Consider the following 17,212-nt stretch of genomic DNA (forward strand, 5'->3'; position numbering starts at 1 on the left):
ATAATGGGACAACCAGGACGCATCTCCTGCAGCCTCTTCACAGCTCAGACCTCCCAGACCATCAGAACACCAGCAGATGGTGAGAGAGACCCAGGACAAAGAGATCCCAGCAGGCCAGGGCTCAGAGCTAGGCCACAGCAGTAAGCATTTGTTCTCCTGCTAGGCCGTGTCTCAGTGACTCATTGTGAAGCTGAGCATGGAGTCAGAGAGGCTGAACTGGTCATCCATGATCTTCCTGTCTTCACGCAATCCTCCTACGGCAATCCCTGGGGTATTTAGTGCCCAAAGGTATTGCAGGGCCCACAGCGGGAACGTGTAGCACATGGATTGATGACACAGGGGCCAATGGGTTTGTCACAAGCATTGGTGGTGGCACAGGGGTTGCAGGGCAGCCTGGAACACAGAATTATTAGGTCATCAGAAAAGTACTTTTTAAATGGGAGGGGGCTCAACCCAAGCCAAGTTCATTCCCTGCTGTCTTAGGAGGCCAGTCTTATTCAGATCAGATCAGATCAGACCTTAACACCAAGCTCAGAGACACAACACTTGAGGTAGGATCTCAGTGTTCATTCTGTAACCCCATGGACATGAGGAAGTCACTTCCTCCTTCTAAACTTCAGCCTCATACCTATAAAATTAGATTAGTGATGCCTACCACACACAGGTAGAAAAATTTCCCCCCACCCAAAAGCTGTGTTTGTTAAGTATACTATGTCAGCAGGGCACTGGTGGCTCACGTCTGTAATCCTACCTACTCAGGAGGCTGAAGATCACAGTTCAAAGCCAGCCCAGGCAGAAAAGTCCACGAGACTCTTATCTCCAATTAACCATCACAAAACCAGGAGTGGTGATATGGATTAAAGTGGTAGGGTGCTAGCCCTGAGCAAAAGAGCTCAGGGACAGTGCCCAGGCCCTGAGTTCAAGCCCCACAACCAACAATAAATAAATACATTCTGCTAGTCACCAACTAGCATACACTATTGATGACTGCATTGTTTTCCCTTAGGATATTCTAATGTTCTTCCATAAGGTGATTGGGTTTTTTTTAACATTTTTATTTTTCAATAATTTAATTTATTTATTTTTATTATCTTAGAGTAGTTGTACAAAGAGTTTTCAATTCAACATGTCAGTTTATGATATAAGGTGATTATAAATGATCCTTTTCTAGCTTCCTCAAATAATTCTAACAAGAATCCATGAAACAATGGTTTTCAAATTTTTGGATATATCAAAAAGAGTAGTGATTGTTAGAGACTTTTTTGCCGGTGGAGGGGAGTCCTTTCCCTAGGACAAGCCAACCCTAAAGATATAAAACTTTCTTTGACAATCAGCAACAGGGAAAAGAGTTACCCAAGACTATCTTTTAGAACATCAAGTATCTTTAGACTATATAATGCTAGCAACGAATATTCTATACTAGTGTTTATTGACATAGTATCGAAACCAACAAATATTCTATACTAGTATTTGTTGACATAGTATCTGAAACTTGACCCAAAGGCTCTATTTTTCTCTTTAGACTGGTGTGTGTATGAGTGTGTGTGTGTGTGTGTGCATGTGTGCATGCCTTGTCATAGTGTGTATAAGGGGGGGGACCTTCAGAGACTCACTTGCAGTCCTCGCTCTCCAGCAGGCCCCGGTAGGTGTTGATCTCACACTCTAGCCGAGCCTTCACATCCAGCAGCACCTGGTACTCCTGGTTCTGACGCTCCAGGTCAGACCTGATCTCAGACAGCTGCGACTCCACGTTGGTGATCAGACACTGCACCTGGGACAGCTGGGAGCTGTAGCGGGCCTCACTCTCTGTCAGCGTGTTCTCCAGAGAATTCCTCTGCAGGGAAGAAGATGAGGATGTCAGGAGCTACTCCTGCAAAGCCTTCCTCCAGGGCCTGCCACACAACTCAGGAGCTTCAAGGACTCAGGGGACTGTGGTCTGAGGGACACTCCACTGTGGATGCCTCCCCCACCACACATGGCTCATGGCCACTCTGAACAATACTCACCAGGTTGTGCTGGGCCTGCAGCTCAATCTCCAGGGAGTTGACTGTGCGTCTCAGCTCAATGATCTCTGCCTGGTAGGACTGCAGCTGCTCTGAGCTGGACACCACCTGCTTGTTCAGCTCCTCAGTCTGCAATAGCAGAAGGGGAAGAGACAGGGTCAGCTGCTGCCTCTGTCTGTGAGCCTAGAGTCCCAAGTGGCCATGCACTTCGATGCCCACCTGTGTGGTGAACCATTCCTCCACCTCCCTGCGGTTGGTCTCCACCAGGGCCTCATACTGACACCTGGTCTCGTTCAGCACCCTGTTGAGGTCCACGGTGGGAGCGGCGTCCACCTCCACGTTGAGGCGGTCTCCCAGCTGGCAGCGCAGGGTGTTGACTTCCTGGTGGGGGAAAGAAAAGAATGAGCCTACAGAATGAAGTCTACACCTAAACTCCCTCAAAGGGAGTCCAATAATGGTAGGGAACGAGTTACATTAAAATTAGGAGACATAAATTGGAGTCCAGCTAATGTGATCCATAGTTACTGACCTCCGGGAACTCCTGCTTCCTCTTTGAGTCTCTCCTCATCTGTGCTATTGCATTATTGTCAATATTTCTTGCCTCTCAAAGATTTTATTCTTCTTATTTCTTCCTGGTTTTCCTTTTGCTCAGTGGCAACTCCAGAAAGACAAGTGGTTTATAATTGTTGCTACTTAAATGTAGGAAAGCCAAATTTAATGCCTTCTATTCATACTGTGTTTGCTATCTTCGTATACTACTAGACCTTGTTTGCTTCTCATGAAAACATATAATGTTTGAGTCCTGCGTAAGATTCCCTAGCATCCTGTTTCATCATGAGATCTTAATGAAGCATTGCTTCTCCCTTATTCCCTACCATCTATTCATCCTCCTTTCTATCTATGCATCTTTTCAGCTTTTTCTAGCTATCTAGGTGGTACAGAGAGCAAGAAAATTTGACATCTCCTTCTACCGTGTTCATTCATTTGGCATCTCTTCAGAAAAATCATAAGCCTTACCCAACCACAGAAAACATTTTACAGATCTATTGTGGGCTGTAGCCATAAATCCAAACCCAAGTGGAAATAGAACACCACACTCCTTCATGTTTAAAAAAAAGAGGTCCTTCTGTGACTCGCTCCTCAACAATCCTCCAACTACATTCAGAACAACCAGCAAAATGTGATGTTCACTGTAAGACAATGAGCAAATCAAGGAAGACCTGCTCAGGGGACTCAGGGAGCTGTCAGTGTTGTGATATGGAGGACTGGGACTTTCTTACCTGCTCATGGTTCTGCTTGAGGGAGAGCAGCTCCTCCTTCAGGGACTCCACCTGGGCCTCCAGGTCAGACTTGCACAGAGTCAGCTCATCCAGGATCCTCCTCAGGCCGTTGATATCAGACTCCACCAGCTGTCGCAGGGACAGCTCAGTCTGATACCTACACATACAGCCAGAGATCAAAGGAAGTCTAAGAGGGGGACATTTTTTCCTGAGCCTTCTCTGGCTGAAGTAGGCAGGTGCATTCTATTTTGAGATTTATTTTTAATTGTCCAAAAGGAAAAATACCCTGAATTGGGAGAACTTTTTCCTCCCTGAGATGCACAGAAAAGACAATGTTGGGATGCCTGTATGTCATCTATCACTGTCATTCATTTGGCATCTCTTCAGAAAAATCATCAGCCTTATCCAACTATAGAAAACATTTTAAAGATCTTTGGTGGGCTGTAGCCACAAATCTGGACCCAAGTAGAAGTAGAACACTTCACCACACTCCTTCATGTAAAAAAGAGGTCCGCCTGTGACTCGCTCATCAACAATCCCCCAACTACATTCAGAACAACCAGCAAAATGTGGTATTTGCTGTAAGATGATGAGCAAATCAAGAAAGACATTTGACAAGAATCCCAGTCACAAGTGACTATCAATAAAGCCCTGCCATCATTGCCCTTTTGAGTCTTGGTACTTCAGAATTCTGCTACAGCTCATCCCACCATCCCAACAACAAGAGAAGTACTAAATCAGAAATCACTTAGATCCAGCCTTGACATCCACTGGCTGTGGATAGAGTCCTTGATCAATCTGAGCCTTCTTTGTCAAATGAAGACAAAACCCAAAAAGTCTCCACCACTAAAGATGAGGAAATAATGTATGTAACAAAAAAATCAGATTTTAAACTGTAAGGTCACACCAAAAAGCAACACATTCTTTATCATTGCAATGGTCATACATAAAAATATTGTTTGATTCTCAGAAGGAAATGGATTTGTATCTTATTTTTGTGGTTGAATAATTTCTTTCTAATGGACTGATAATGAAGAATCTGAAAGACCAGCATGTCTTTATGTCAGTTGTCTTTATGTCAGTTATGGGGCTTGAATTCAGAGCCTAGGTGCTGTCCCTGAGCTCTTTTACTAGTGCATTACCACTCTGAGCCACAGCTCCATTTCCGGTTTTTGAGTGGTTAATTGAGATAAGAGTCTCACTGAGACTATTCTGCCCAGTCTGGCTTTGAATCAAGAGCCTCTGATCTCAGCCTCCTGAGTAGCTAGGATTATAAGTGTGAGCCACTAGCACCCGCATTCTTCACTTTTAAACTTAATATGGCTATTGAGCTCAAAAACAGAGAATGAATAGGTTCTTACACTCCTTTAAATGAAACTTAAAGCATGCATTCAGTGTCAAAACCTAAACTTTGCATTCAGTGAAGAAACTTGGACTATTAACCTAATTCTAAACCAATGCACCAAGTGTTCCAGGATCATCCAGAAGCTTCTGCCGCAACATTTCCAGGATAGAAAATTCATCAGTCTGAAAATGCAAGCCAGTTCTGAACTGCTCCAATCATTAGAAAAGTCTTACTTGGTCCTGAAGTCATCAGCAGCCAGCTTGGCATTGTCTGTTTGCACCACCAGCCTGGCATTCTCAGACTTGCTGCACAAAATCTGGGGACAAGATTGGTTCTGAAATTAGTGTCATGCAGAAGAAATTGTGACTTCAAGTGCAAAGCTATTCTTTTGGGGCCAAACACCTTCCCAACTGAGCTCCATATTCTTTCAGATTTGCAATTTGGAGATACAAGGAAGGTTCAATTTCATAGACCTGATTGTTTCAAAAGTATAAACATCCAGATTAAATGTGCTCTTTTCCATGAATTCTACTCTGTGTCTATTTGCTTCTGGGTCTGCCTCTTGTTTTCTGTTGGAAATGAGCTCACTGGGTAGCCCAACCTTGAGTATAGTGAGCAGTCATCCCAGTTTAATTAGAAAGGAGGGATGCTAAAACCAGTCAAGTCACAGACAAGCCAGAACACCATAACTCCATTTGCCTTCCAGCCCTGTTGATCAGTCTCTCTAGTCTCCCTTCATTGTGCACTTGATCATGCTTTGCTTGAAGTGTCTTCCTCTACCTGGAATACCCTTTGACACCCTCCTATCACAGCACTACATAACTCGCACCCCCTTCTTCCCCAGACCCTCCAAACCACTTCCTCCATACACTGTGCACTTCTCTGGTACCACTTTTAGGCTTGTGCTGTAGTCATTTGTTTCTCTCTCTCTCTCTCTCTCTCTCTCCTATGAAAATGTGAGCTCCTGAAGGAAAGAGCATTTCATCCCCCACCCCGACTCTATGTATCACTCACCAGCTCTGCGTAAATAAATCATGATATTCAGATCACAGGAACCCTTTCAGGTATCCACACTGCCAGAATTATACAATAGTGGACCAACAGTTCCCTCCAAGAATCCAGGGCTTGTACAACCGAACACACATTGTGCTCACCCTTCAAATCCTACTCAGGTCTTGGCTCTGCAGGGGAGCCCTCCTTAGTTAACACCCAATACTATGCCTACATTTCTGGCCCTGTACCATCACTTGTAAAAATTCCCCACTCGATTAGATGATAAGCACACCTGCAAATTCTAGTTAGGCTTCTAGATTCAATGGCTCTCTTGGTTAGTGGAAGATACTTTTATATACCATTGAAAGACTTTCAATATTTGATGATTCACAGAGGACATCCCTAGATCAAAGAATCATCCAAGTGTGCATCCTTTTTCTAAATTTTATAATTCCATGATATTATAACAGATCTTTATTTTTTAAAAAATCAGACATTCTTGTTTTTAGGTAAGAAGCCACAGAAGGTTTCTGCAGCTCATTGTGGGCTGATGCTTCACCCCCTCCCCACTCTGTGTCCTTCCTTCATGGTGATTCCAAAATAGCTGCTCAGACTGATGTTGATTCTACACCTTTGCCACTGTGCACCTGTACAGAGCCTTAGATCTATTCAGAAGTCAATATGCTAAATCCCCCCCCTCACCTTCTGCTGGAGCTCCTCGATGGTCCGGAAGTAGGACTGGTAGGCAGGACACACCAGTGGGTCCTGCTGCTGGTTCCTCTCCTGGATGCGGCTCTCCAGCTCTGCATTCTCTCGCTCCAGCTGACGCACCTTCTCCAGGTAGCTGGCCAGGCGGTCGTTCAAGAACTGCATGGTCTCCTTCTCGCTGCCGTTGAAGGAGCCCTCGCAGAACCAGTTGCAGTTGCCCACATTGGCGGGGATGTTGCAGGCACCGGGCAGGGTGCAGCTGTGGCAGCTGGGAGGAATGCAAGGCCGGGAGGTACAGCTGGTGCGGCAGCTCAGGTTGGGCATGCAGAAGTTGTATGGCATGGTGCTGGAGGGAGCAGAGCTCTGAAAATCAGCTTCAAAATCTGATTCCTTGTCTCTGGTATAAACCCAAGTCTTCTCCAGGGCTTTATATTCTGTCAGTTGTGGGCGTGGTGACCATGTAAAACATTACTCCCCTTTTACCCTTCATTACCAGTTTTTCCATTAGTTACTTAGGCAGGTTGAGTGAGTCTTTTCCCTCATAAAATGTTTTACTCTGGCTTCCTGCTAAGTCAGGACTCCTCAGCAATCATACTGGTTAGTTATGGAAAAGCTTCATAGTTTGTCTTCAAAGTAACCAACTATGCAAACACCAGCATTTATTCATGAGGCTGCTGTCCCTGTCCCCTCCAATTGGAGGACATTTCTGACTTCTTTCTACTAAGCAAAGAGAGATTTCTGACTCATCTAGCTCATACTCAGCTAAGACACTATGGAAGAAACATCTAAGGAAACCTTTCTGGAAACCAGAACATCCTGTGGTCTAAGATCAGAAAAGTCAGAAAGCAAATGAATTCAATGTCCCATTGACATTTCGAGCCAACTGATGATAACTCTAGCCATCTTTTGAGGGCTGAAGGAAGCCATCAGGCTCCATTTCAACTATTCACCTCTACAAAAACTTTAAGAAAATTAACATTGTGAGAGCACCTACTATGCGTGAAGCACAATAGTGTATGTTTACACACAGTATGTCTCTTTATTGGTGATTGTGTTTGCTAGCAGAGCACCCACTGTGTACCAGGCAACTTCAGGCCTCTGAGATATGGCTCAAGGCCACAAAACTCCTACTAGGTGTTACCAGGATTCAGACGCAGCTCTCTAATTCCAAAGGCCATGCTCTCCCCACCACATTGCACTATACCTGCCTTCCCATCTTTTCACTATCAGATGCAATAATGTGAATATAGGTTCAGCCCAGGTGCTCAGTAGTACTAGACATGATCTCCTCCTAAATTAGAATGAGCTGAGAAATAGCAAGTCTGCCCTCTATTAAAGAACCAAAAGTAGTTTCTATTCTGATGGAAATCTACTAAGTAAAATGGGGAAAGCCTAAGTGAATCCAATGTGGGAAACTCTTGGCCTACCTCTCCACAGGATGATATCCTGTAAGGCCACATCTCCATGTCATTAAGATGGCATCTCTTGACAACCAGTACATTTAGACAAACAAATGTTCTGCCTTCAGGTTATTCTAGATGGAGCTATGAACCTCAAAGATTCCACATTCAATCTATCCATGATCCAGATGTAGAAGGTAATTGTTATACTTGTTCTCTGGGGAAGCTATATGTTAACTCCTACAATATAGTCATCACCCTGATCATCCTTTCTTCAAATATCCCTTGCAGTCTGGCACACATTCTTTTCACTGTCTGCAAGGATGGAAAATCTGCATCTCCTAAAGCTGTGTTTATTTTTGGAACCAGATGGATGGGAATCAAACCTCGTGAATAAAAGATCAACAGCCAAGCTGAAGAGCATTTGTAATGGGTTGGAAACAAGTTTACTATAAAATGACAATGAGTATTTTCCTAAGTGCTTTTGAAGGTCATTTCTAAGGAAGAATTTCAAATGTGATTTATTTTCAGAAAGGATAAAAGCTTTGGAGAAAATATGTAGTCTCTTGGAGCAAATTCATTATAAGCACTGATAACCTCATTCATATTCACAATGCACAGCTCACTGCCCCTCCTACCTGTTCTTCTACCTTTGAAATGGCCCTGAAAGCCATGAGACGTAGAATGGACGAGTTGGTTTAAGATCAGTACCAAATCAAAGTCCTATTTGTCAAATAAATAAATTCATTAGTTTCTTTTTTTGTAATTATCAAGTGATCTCCCTTTGTTCTACATCTAAGCTTCAAAAGAGAAAAGTAGAACTTAAAAAAAAATAGAAAGGGAATACAATAGACCCTTGGTATCCATGAATATACGGTTCCAAGGAAAAGACATCCATGCTCAGGATGCATAGAGTTCAGTACTGTACTGCAGGATGCTTGATTCATTTATCCATAATGTTACCCAACTTCCACCAAAGACATGCTGCCTTTCAACAAATCTAAAATATTTACTTTATCATTTAAATGAAGCACATTTATATTTATCTTGCTTTTTGAGCATGATTGTGTGTGAGGGAGAGAGAGAGAAAAAAACAAAAAATAAAATAAAATAAAGGAGTGATTTATATGAAAAAAGAAACAAAGAAAAAGACAGAGAGAGATTGGTAGGGCTTAAACTCAGGGCCTGGGTACTGTATCTTAGCTTTTCCACCTCAGGCTAGCAGCTCTCTACCATATGAGCTACAACTCCAACTTCCAAGAATTCAAACATTTTTTTGTTTTTGAAAAAAATATTAACCATGATTGATCAAAACTAATTGCACAAATTTGCTTGTAATAAATCCATGAGCAAAGTAGGATTACTACAGTATGTTATAGATAAGCAAATATATCCATGGGGACTTCTATACATTTCTGTAGCTTCTACCTCAATTGTAGTAAGAAAACCCAAGGGAAGAGTCCTTATATCTTCAAAAATGGAGGACAGAGTTTGCAAACCAACTATTTCTATCGCTTGATATGGAAGTATCTATTTACATAATTACATGGCTATTAAATGATGATGGCTGAAAAGATTTAGATCTATTGAGAAAAGGGACAAATTTCCATTTGCTTCCTAGGAATTCTTGGTGGTCATTGCTTCTTATTTATTCTGCTTATTGTACTTACAGTGCATTCTTACCTTTGCATAAATGATGAGATTGTCTCTGGATAATGACCTCTCAATAAATGTGATGAGAAATTCAAATCCTAACAACCAGAAAGGTTTTACAACTGCCTGTGTAATTGTGGCAGACGCTGTGGTTGAGGCTTCTGGTCTCAGGATGAGAGCATACTGCTTTTGAGGTTTATTTATTATGGAAGCTAAGGCTATTTCCATGGGAGGGGTCACGTGAAAACTCGCCAATAGTATTTAACTATGAAGTACAGTCAGGGCAAATTTTTGGCTAAGGTCACCATCCTTGTCATAAGACATTAAAGTCATGGGGAAGACCTCCTTCTTCATTTCCAAAGCCATCTTCCATGATGGCCAGCGTTCTGGTTTGGAAATCTGTCCATGAAAAGTGTACAATCTATTGATTTTGGAAATGCAGAATAATATTTTGGGCCAGTCATTAATTGTGTGTGTATATGTGTGTGTATGTATGTGAGAGTGAGAGAGAGAGAGAGAGAGAAATCAAAATTGCTGTATCGCTGGGTTTACCTAAAGCTAGAAGACTGACTCATGCCAAAAAGAAATCTCAGAGGAAAATTAGAAAAGCAGAAATGCTGCCTAATGCCAACCTCAACCCACTATTCTGGATAATCTCAGTTCATGTTGCCAGAGAGCTTTCTCGAGCTGCTCCATAAAGGTGAGTCAATATTGATAAGTCAGCATTTATCAATAGTCCAGCCTCACTACATTAGGGAAGAAAGTGTGATGGTAATCCAGGATCTAAGCCCAACAGTTGGGTTCAATAGAGCTTCCAGTGAGGGAGCAGGAAAAGAGCCAGGTCAATAGTAAGGTCATGCACCAGTTAGCATTTTATCGCAGTAGCAAAATACCATGAGATAATCAACTTATTGCCTCAACTTATAATCAATTTATTTTGTGTCACAGTTTTGAAAATAGCAATTGGCCCCTTTGCCTTGGACATTTGTGGTAAGAGCAGCTAATAGAGCAAATCCATTCATCTCATGGCCAAAAAGCAAAAGAGAGAACAAGAAAGAGGATAGGGTCCATAATCTCCTTCAGGAAATACTGTGCCCCTAATGACTTAAAAACCTCCACTAAAGCCGGGTGCCGGTGGCTCACGCCTGTAATCCTAGCTACTTAGGAGGCTGAGATCTGAGGATCACGGTTCAAAGCCAGCCCAGGCAGGAAAGTCCATGAGACTCTTAAAACAAAAAAACACAAAAAAACATCCCACTAAAGCCTTACCTCTTAAAGTTTCCACTACCTTCCATTAGTGCCACATTAAGGATTAAGCCTTGAACAAATTGGCTTTAGGAAGACATTTAAGATTCAAATTATAGCAGTTAGCCCAAACAAAGATAAATACCTCAAAATGGAACTCAGTGGCTAGTGCAAGAAATCTCCAGAGCTGTCATTTTTTTTTCTCTTACACTATATTCTGGATTTTCAATGGGAATTGGTGAGGGTTTGAAGGACCTCATCAAGTAAAAAAAAAAAAAAGTGAAGCTCATCCATGTTATAATTTTAACTCTATTCAGTATGGAAGAGAAGAACAATCCAGGACAATGTAAATTAGCAGTTTTTGTATTTCTGGAATAGCTGGATTCAGGGGCCATTAGAGAAATGATGACCTGTTTATGTAGACAGTTCTTCAGATCAAGGAAATATGCAGATGTTATACCTTTTTTAGCAGAATACAGATGATAAAGTATACTTTGTGCTTAATATGAATTGTGTTCTGGTGAACTTTTGCATTAAGCTATGACATTGGAGCTTTGAAACAAGCATGAAGAATCTACTAAAATGTTTCTTTCTCCCTAACCTCCCACAAACAATGTATCTTTGCATTGTTATATAGCCATTAGAGTTTTCTGATTCTCATCTTTCTTTACCTGGATGCTGTTGACCATACCCCAATGAAACACAACTGTCATGTCAGTTGTGCTTCCATTTCATTCTCCAACCGCTATAATCAGATGTCACTCCTATCCTCAGAGATCTGACAAAACCACAGATGAACCTCAAGTCACAGATTGGGGGAGCCCCAGTTCAGAGGTCATTTCTATCATATGTCCCTGAAATGCATCTATACTACCTTCCCTTCTACAGCCTTAACCCCTACATCTTTATTTTGGTAATTTTCAAATATTTCTTTCAAATCCATCCACTCTTGTCAAACTCTCACTACCCAAAGATTTACTATTGTTTCATTTTCTGAGGCTTAAAAACTTCAGACCCATAGTAGGTATTTGTGGTGGTTAATTAATTGTGTTAACTTGACTGAACTGTGGGATGCCCAGATAGCTGACAAACATTAGTTCTGGGTATTTATAAAGAATGTTTCTGGATGAGTTCACATTTGAAGATAACTTTCAACTATGTGAGTAGACATCATCTAATCTATTCAGGGCCCAAATAAAATGACAAGTATAAGAAGATTCACCTATTCCTGTCCTCAGAAATTGGTGACTTCAAACTCTGGCTCAACTTATTTAATTATCTCCCTTGGTTATCAGATGTTTAGGAATGGAACTATGGCCCTCCTGGATCATCAACTTACAAATAGGGGATTCTACATTTATCATGAGAACAAAAAAGGAAGGAAGGAAGGAAGGAAGGGAAGGAGAGGAAGAGAGAGATTCTATGGTCCAGTTGCTTGAAAACTATAACAAAGTGATTTATCAATACTAGTTTCCTATCCTTTTCTCTCCATTGCTCCTCTATCTCTACTCACCTTCCATGTTCCAGGTTTTATATCCAATATCCATCTATCCCCATCCTACTCACCCATTCATCTTCCTCTTTGGGGACTTACACTAGATTTCTAATTGACCTTCCTTCTCTCCTTCTATACTACCCAACTCTACCAACTTACAGAAGCTATCAAAACCCAGCCTATAAGTCATGGTGAGATATATCACATGACAACTTTTCTTACAAGAAAATCTCACAGATAATATTCAAAGCACTCTCCGGTATGGTCCTACCTAACTATCTTGAAGTTTAATCTCCTCTTACCACATTTATTTTCAGTTCTAAGAATTTGACTATCAGGGCCATTAAATATAGCTCATCTCCTTACCAGGCAAAATTTATGTTTGAAAAAACACTTTCATTCTTCTCAGACCTTCATACACTCATCATCCTTAATATTCAAACTTTACTTCAGAATCATGTTAATATCATATAGTAAGAGCTAATTGAAATTGGAACTATGGGAAGTATACAAAAGTTTAACAACCTTATCATGAATCCTCATTAATGTTACTCTTTCTTACTTACTTCACTTATAGTTTCCCATTTTTTTATATACGAGGCTTTGATTAGGTGCTCATGCTGATGCTGTCTCTGTTGAAAGAGTGACAGTCAATAAATAAGGCAGTCAAAAGTGGTGCTGTAGCTCAAGTGGTAGAGCGCTAGCCTTGAGCTCAAGAGCTCAGAGACAATACCCAGGCCCAGAGTCCAAGCCCCACAACTGACAAAAAAAAGAAAAGGAAAAAGAAATAAGGCAGTCAAACTAAGTTTATGCAAACTGAATTTCTGAGTTTGCAATGCCCTCACTAGCACTGCCTTCTTCTTGGTACATCTTCTTAACCAGTCTCTCACATCTCTTTATAATTTTAATCATTTATACCTTCCTTGAGCCACCCTCACATTTGTCTATGATGGCTGTCTCTTTTCCTTACTTACTCTAGGCTATAGATGTGCTGTGGGCCAGGCTAGGATTAGTTTTCTTTGTGTGTCTCCTCCTCCTCCTGGCACATACAATACATAACTGAATATGGTTGCATCAAATAGAGTTCAATTGAATAGACTGCAATGTGGTTTACAGACTTGACAACTTTAAAAATTCAGAGATTAAAAAAAAAAATCCAACTGGGCAGTGGTGGCTCATGCCTGTAATCCTAACTACTCAGGAGGCTGAGATCTGAGGATCATGGTTCAAGTCACCCAGGCAGGAAAGTCTGTGACACTCAACTCCAATTAACCACCAGAAAACCAGAAATGGTGCTTGCCTTGGGCTGAAGAGCTGAGGGACAGTGCCCAGGACCAGAGTTCAAGCCCCACAACCAACAACAACAACAAAAAAAATCCAAAGATAAGGCAAATGGGTGGGTAATGTAGATTAATGTTTATTGAGGGATACTAAAGAATATTATCCTTTCTAACTGGAAAGACTTGGGAAAAAAATATATTAACTGAAGTAAGCCATACCCAAATAAACACAGGGCTACATGGTTTCCCTCATTTGTAATCATTAAAATGTGCCTATAAATCTATAAGTAAACCCCGTGGGTAGCAAAAGATAAATAATTACACTTGGACATGATTAATTAGACAGCAGTCTAAACATTCACATCGTGAGAACAAAGGAGAATATTCTTAGGAGAGGATCACAAGGGCTCAATAGCTATGTGCACATTATCATATAAAATGATGCTTAACAAAATGAACTCCAAGAAATGAAAGAGATTTTTTTATTATATTTTGAAGAGTTTTTTTTCTTTGGTTTATTCCCTTCTGTCACTGTGTTTTTAAATTTCTGTATCCTTTGTCTTGTATATAAGTTTATCTGATTTGGAGAGGGGAAGGGGAAGCACAGAGACAGCGGGACAAAGGGTGAGCCAATTCTGCAGTGAAACCCACTGGACACTATGTTGGAAATGAACTATATAACTTGGTGGGGAGGGGAGTCAGAAGGGGAAATACTGGGAGAGAGTGACAATGTTCAAAAAGAAATGTACTCATTACCTGACTTATGTAACTGTAACCCCTCTGTATATCATCTTTACAATAAAATTTTTAATTTTTTTCAAAAAAGACTATTCTCCTTTCTGAGAATTACAGGAAATAAAATGACGAGAAGCTTATGGAAGCCCACTACAGACATATGTGCAGAATCCTAGAGGAAGGAATAGAGCTGAGAAAGAAAAAGTAAGGACAGACAGTTGGTTAACTGCATTAAGGGTCTTTTTAGAAGCTAATGTCTTGGATATAAGAAATAAGTAAAGGAGTGATCCAGCTTGACTATCATAAATCTTAGTCCAATTAAACATGATGAGATGAAGGGACATCAGGTAAGACTATCTTTTTTCCATTGTGGGGCTTGAACTCTGGGCCTGGGCACTGTCCCTCAGCTCTTCAGCTCAAGGCTAGCACTCTACCACTTGAGCCACAGCACCGGCGTCTGGCTTTTTCTGTTTATATGGTGCTGAGGAATCAAACCCAGAGCCTCATGCACTCTACCACTAAGCCACCTTCCCAACCCAGGTAAGACTATCTTATGGGCAATTGAAAACCTGGAACTTTTCCTGAGCACAAGACTTGAAAGTCATTATCAGTATAGGGGTGTTAGTCCTTCAGGAATAAGCTGTAGAAGGAAAAAGAAAAAAAACAGGATAAAGATTTAAGTAGTCTCTCTATTTGGAACAAAAATAGGAAGATGGCTAATTAGAAAACAGAGCACAGGTAATCCCAGAGATCACAGATGATCAGAGACATTATACAAGAGGACCCGGAGGGATCGGAGCTATAGAAATGAATGAGGGTACATCTGCGTTGGTGATTCAGGTCCAGCAGAGAGGTGAGTAGAGAGGATTTCTGGTCTCTGTGCAATTTCTATAGCCACAAATGTTTAGGCAGTTTAGGGAAGAGGGAAGTCTAATAAGGCAAGAGCAGAAGCGAATAGGGAATGATGGGAAAAGGATTCTCAGACTATCAAGGGTCTTGCCACAAGCAAGAACAACATGGGTGTTGACAGCCAGGTTTTCTACAAAGTCTACCCTTCATAAAAACCCTTCTCCAGGGCTGGGAAGGTGGCTCAGTGGTAGAGCGCTTGCCTTGCATACATGAGGCCCTGGGTTTGATTCCTCAGTACCACATAAGCAAAAAGAAAAAAGCCAAAAGTGGTGCTGTGGCTCAAGTGGTAGAGTGTTAGCCTTGAGCTGAAGAGCTCAAAAGCCCAAGGTTCAGGCCCCACAACCGGACCCAAAAAAAAAAAACCTTCTCCCCTCCGCAGGAATCCATCCCTCCCTCACCATCAGTGTTTCCAGAGGAACAAAATGGTCATGAGTCAGCCATTTAATCCATTTCAACCTCCAAGTGTAGCACATTTTTATGAAACACCCTTGGTGAGGACTTTGCAAAGTATGACTATGAATGAGAAACACCTTTACTATGCCAGAGAAATAAAGTTTATTGGGAAATAAATAAAGTAACCTCCATGCATTCCAAGGAAGAGAGGAAAGCAGGGAATGGCAGCATATACCAGGAAACTCCCTAAAGTGGTATCCAGAACTTGGATTACATTTTCAGAAACAAACATTTAAAAATAAACTAAAAAGACACAGCCCTCAACATGAAGGAGTTTCCCAGATGTTGGATGTTAATGGCATGCGTCTTTGCTTGTTGGGTCTGGATAGACTGATGATGTCATGATATCATAGTTGGCATGATGAAGTTTCTTCATAGCAACTCAGCTTTGGAAAAGGGTGGACTGAGGCTACTTCCTGTACTCTGAGGATGTCTTCAAAGAGGAAATAAGTTGTTCACTTAACAGCAACGCTTTTGACAGCTACCGCAGGAATTACCACTGGCATTGGTGGTAGCACATGGGTTGCAGGGGAGTCTAGAGGGACACAGAGGTTTACATTGGATTAGGGAAGGAAAAGAGAAAACATTAGAGGCGCACACATATGCTTTATACTTAAGGAGACAATCTATTGGTTCTAAGTGATTGGCATTCACTTGACTAAAATTGTGATTATTTTTGAACCCTTCTCCCTCTCCCAGAATGCCATGTGCAAAGGTAGAAAACGTCAAAAAAAAAAAATTATCTCATGGCCTTGAGTGTTCATGGAACTTTTGACCTTCCTTACCCAAGAGACAGTTGTCACTAGCAATTCTCTTTCACCACTTCCCAAACAGCCCTCAGAGTCAGAGCCTGTTGACATCCTGGTCACTGCTCAAAATTTGCATAGCTATGGCAGATCATTAAGCATACAGTAGATAATCCACGTTGATCATTTGGGGAGCTACAAAGATGGCCACCATGAATGTGCCCCCACATTTTACAATTCTATCATGTACATTATCCCAGGAATTCTTCACCCAGACTCACTTGCAGTCCTCGCTCTCCAGCAGGCCCCGGTAGGTGTTGATCTCACACTCCAGCCGTGACCTGACATCCAGCAGCACCTGGTACTCCTGGTTCTGGCGCTCCAGGTCAGACCTGATCTCAGACAGCTGAGACTCCACGTTGGTGATCAGACACTGCACCTGGGACAGCTGGGAGCTGTAGCGGGCCTCACTCTCTGTCAGCGTGTTCTCCAGAGAGTTCCTCTGCAGGGGAGAAGATGAGGATGTCAGGAGCTACTCCTGCAAAGCCTTCCTCCAGGGCCTGCCACACAACTCAGGAGCTTCAAGGACTCAGGGGACTGTGGTCTGAGGGACACTCCACTGTGGATGCCTCCCCCACCACACACGGCTCATGGCCACTCTGAACAATACTCACCAGGTTGTGCTGGGCCTGCAGCTCAATCTCCAGGGAGTTGACTGTGCGTCTCAGCTCGATGATCTCTGCCTGGTAGGACTGCAGCTGCTCTGAGCTGGACACCACCTGCTTGTTCAGCTCCTCAGTCTGCAGTAGCAGAAGGGGAAGAGACAGGGTCAGCCACTGCCTTGTGGGCTCTGTCTGTGAGCCTCGAGTCCCAAATGACCGTGTGCTTCAGTGCCTACCTGTGTGGTGAACCATTCCTCCACCTCCCTGCGGTTGGTCTCCACCAGGGCCTCGTACTGACACCTGGT

General features: G+C 42.1%; 2 protein-coding genes across 2 annotated transcripts in view; both read right to left on the reverse strand.

Moving 5' to 3' along the window:
* Positions 1–275: 275 nt before the first annotated feature.
* On the reverse strand, positions 276–6,674 carry LOC106003009 (keratin, type I cuticular Ha3-I). The gene is made up of 7 exons (XM_013037755.1): positions 6,324–6,674; positions 4,862–4,944; positions 3,284–3,440; positions 2,223–2,384; positions 2,007–2,132; positions 1,614–1,834; positions 276–393 (listed from the first exon to the last, which is right to left on the reverse strand). The coding sequence occupies exons 1-7, from the start codon at positions 6,669–6,671 to the stop codon at positions 276–278; spliced, it is 1,215 nt and encodes a 404-aa protein (XP_012893209.1). The 5' UTR covers positions 6,672–6,674.
* Positions 6,675–15,958: 9,284 nt separating this feature from the next.
* The window catches only part of LOC106002471 (keratin, type I cuticular Ha3-II-like), a 3,957-nt gene continuing 2,703 nt past the window's right edge, over positions 15,959–17,212 (reverse strand). Inside the window, exons 3-6 of the mRNA XM_013037344.1 lie at positions 17,144–17,207; positions 16,920–17,045; positions 16,527–16,747; positions 15,959–16,034 (exon numbers count right to left, since the gene is read on the reverse strand). Of these exons, the coding sequence (XP_012892798.1) occupies positions 15,959–16,034; positions 16,527–16,747; positions 16,920–17,045; positions 17,144–17,207 (487 nt within the window). The remainder of the gene's footprint in view (positions 16,035–16,526; positions 16,748–16,919; positions 17,046–17,143; positions 17,208–17,212) is intronic.

Source organism: Dipodomys ordii, unplaced genomic scaffold (assembly GCF_000151885.1).
Source record: "Dipodomys ordii isolate 6190 unplaced genomic scaffold, Dord_2.0 Scaffold7, whole genome shotgun sequence".
Taxonomy (NCBI): Eukaryota; Metazoa; Chordata; class Mammalia; order Rodentia; family Heteromyidae; genus Dipodomys; species Dipodomys ordii.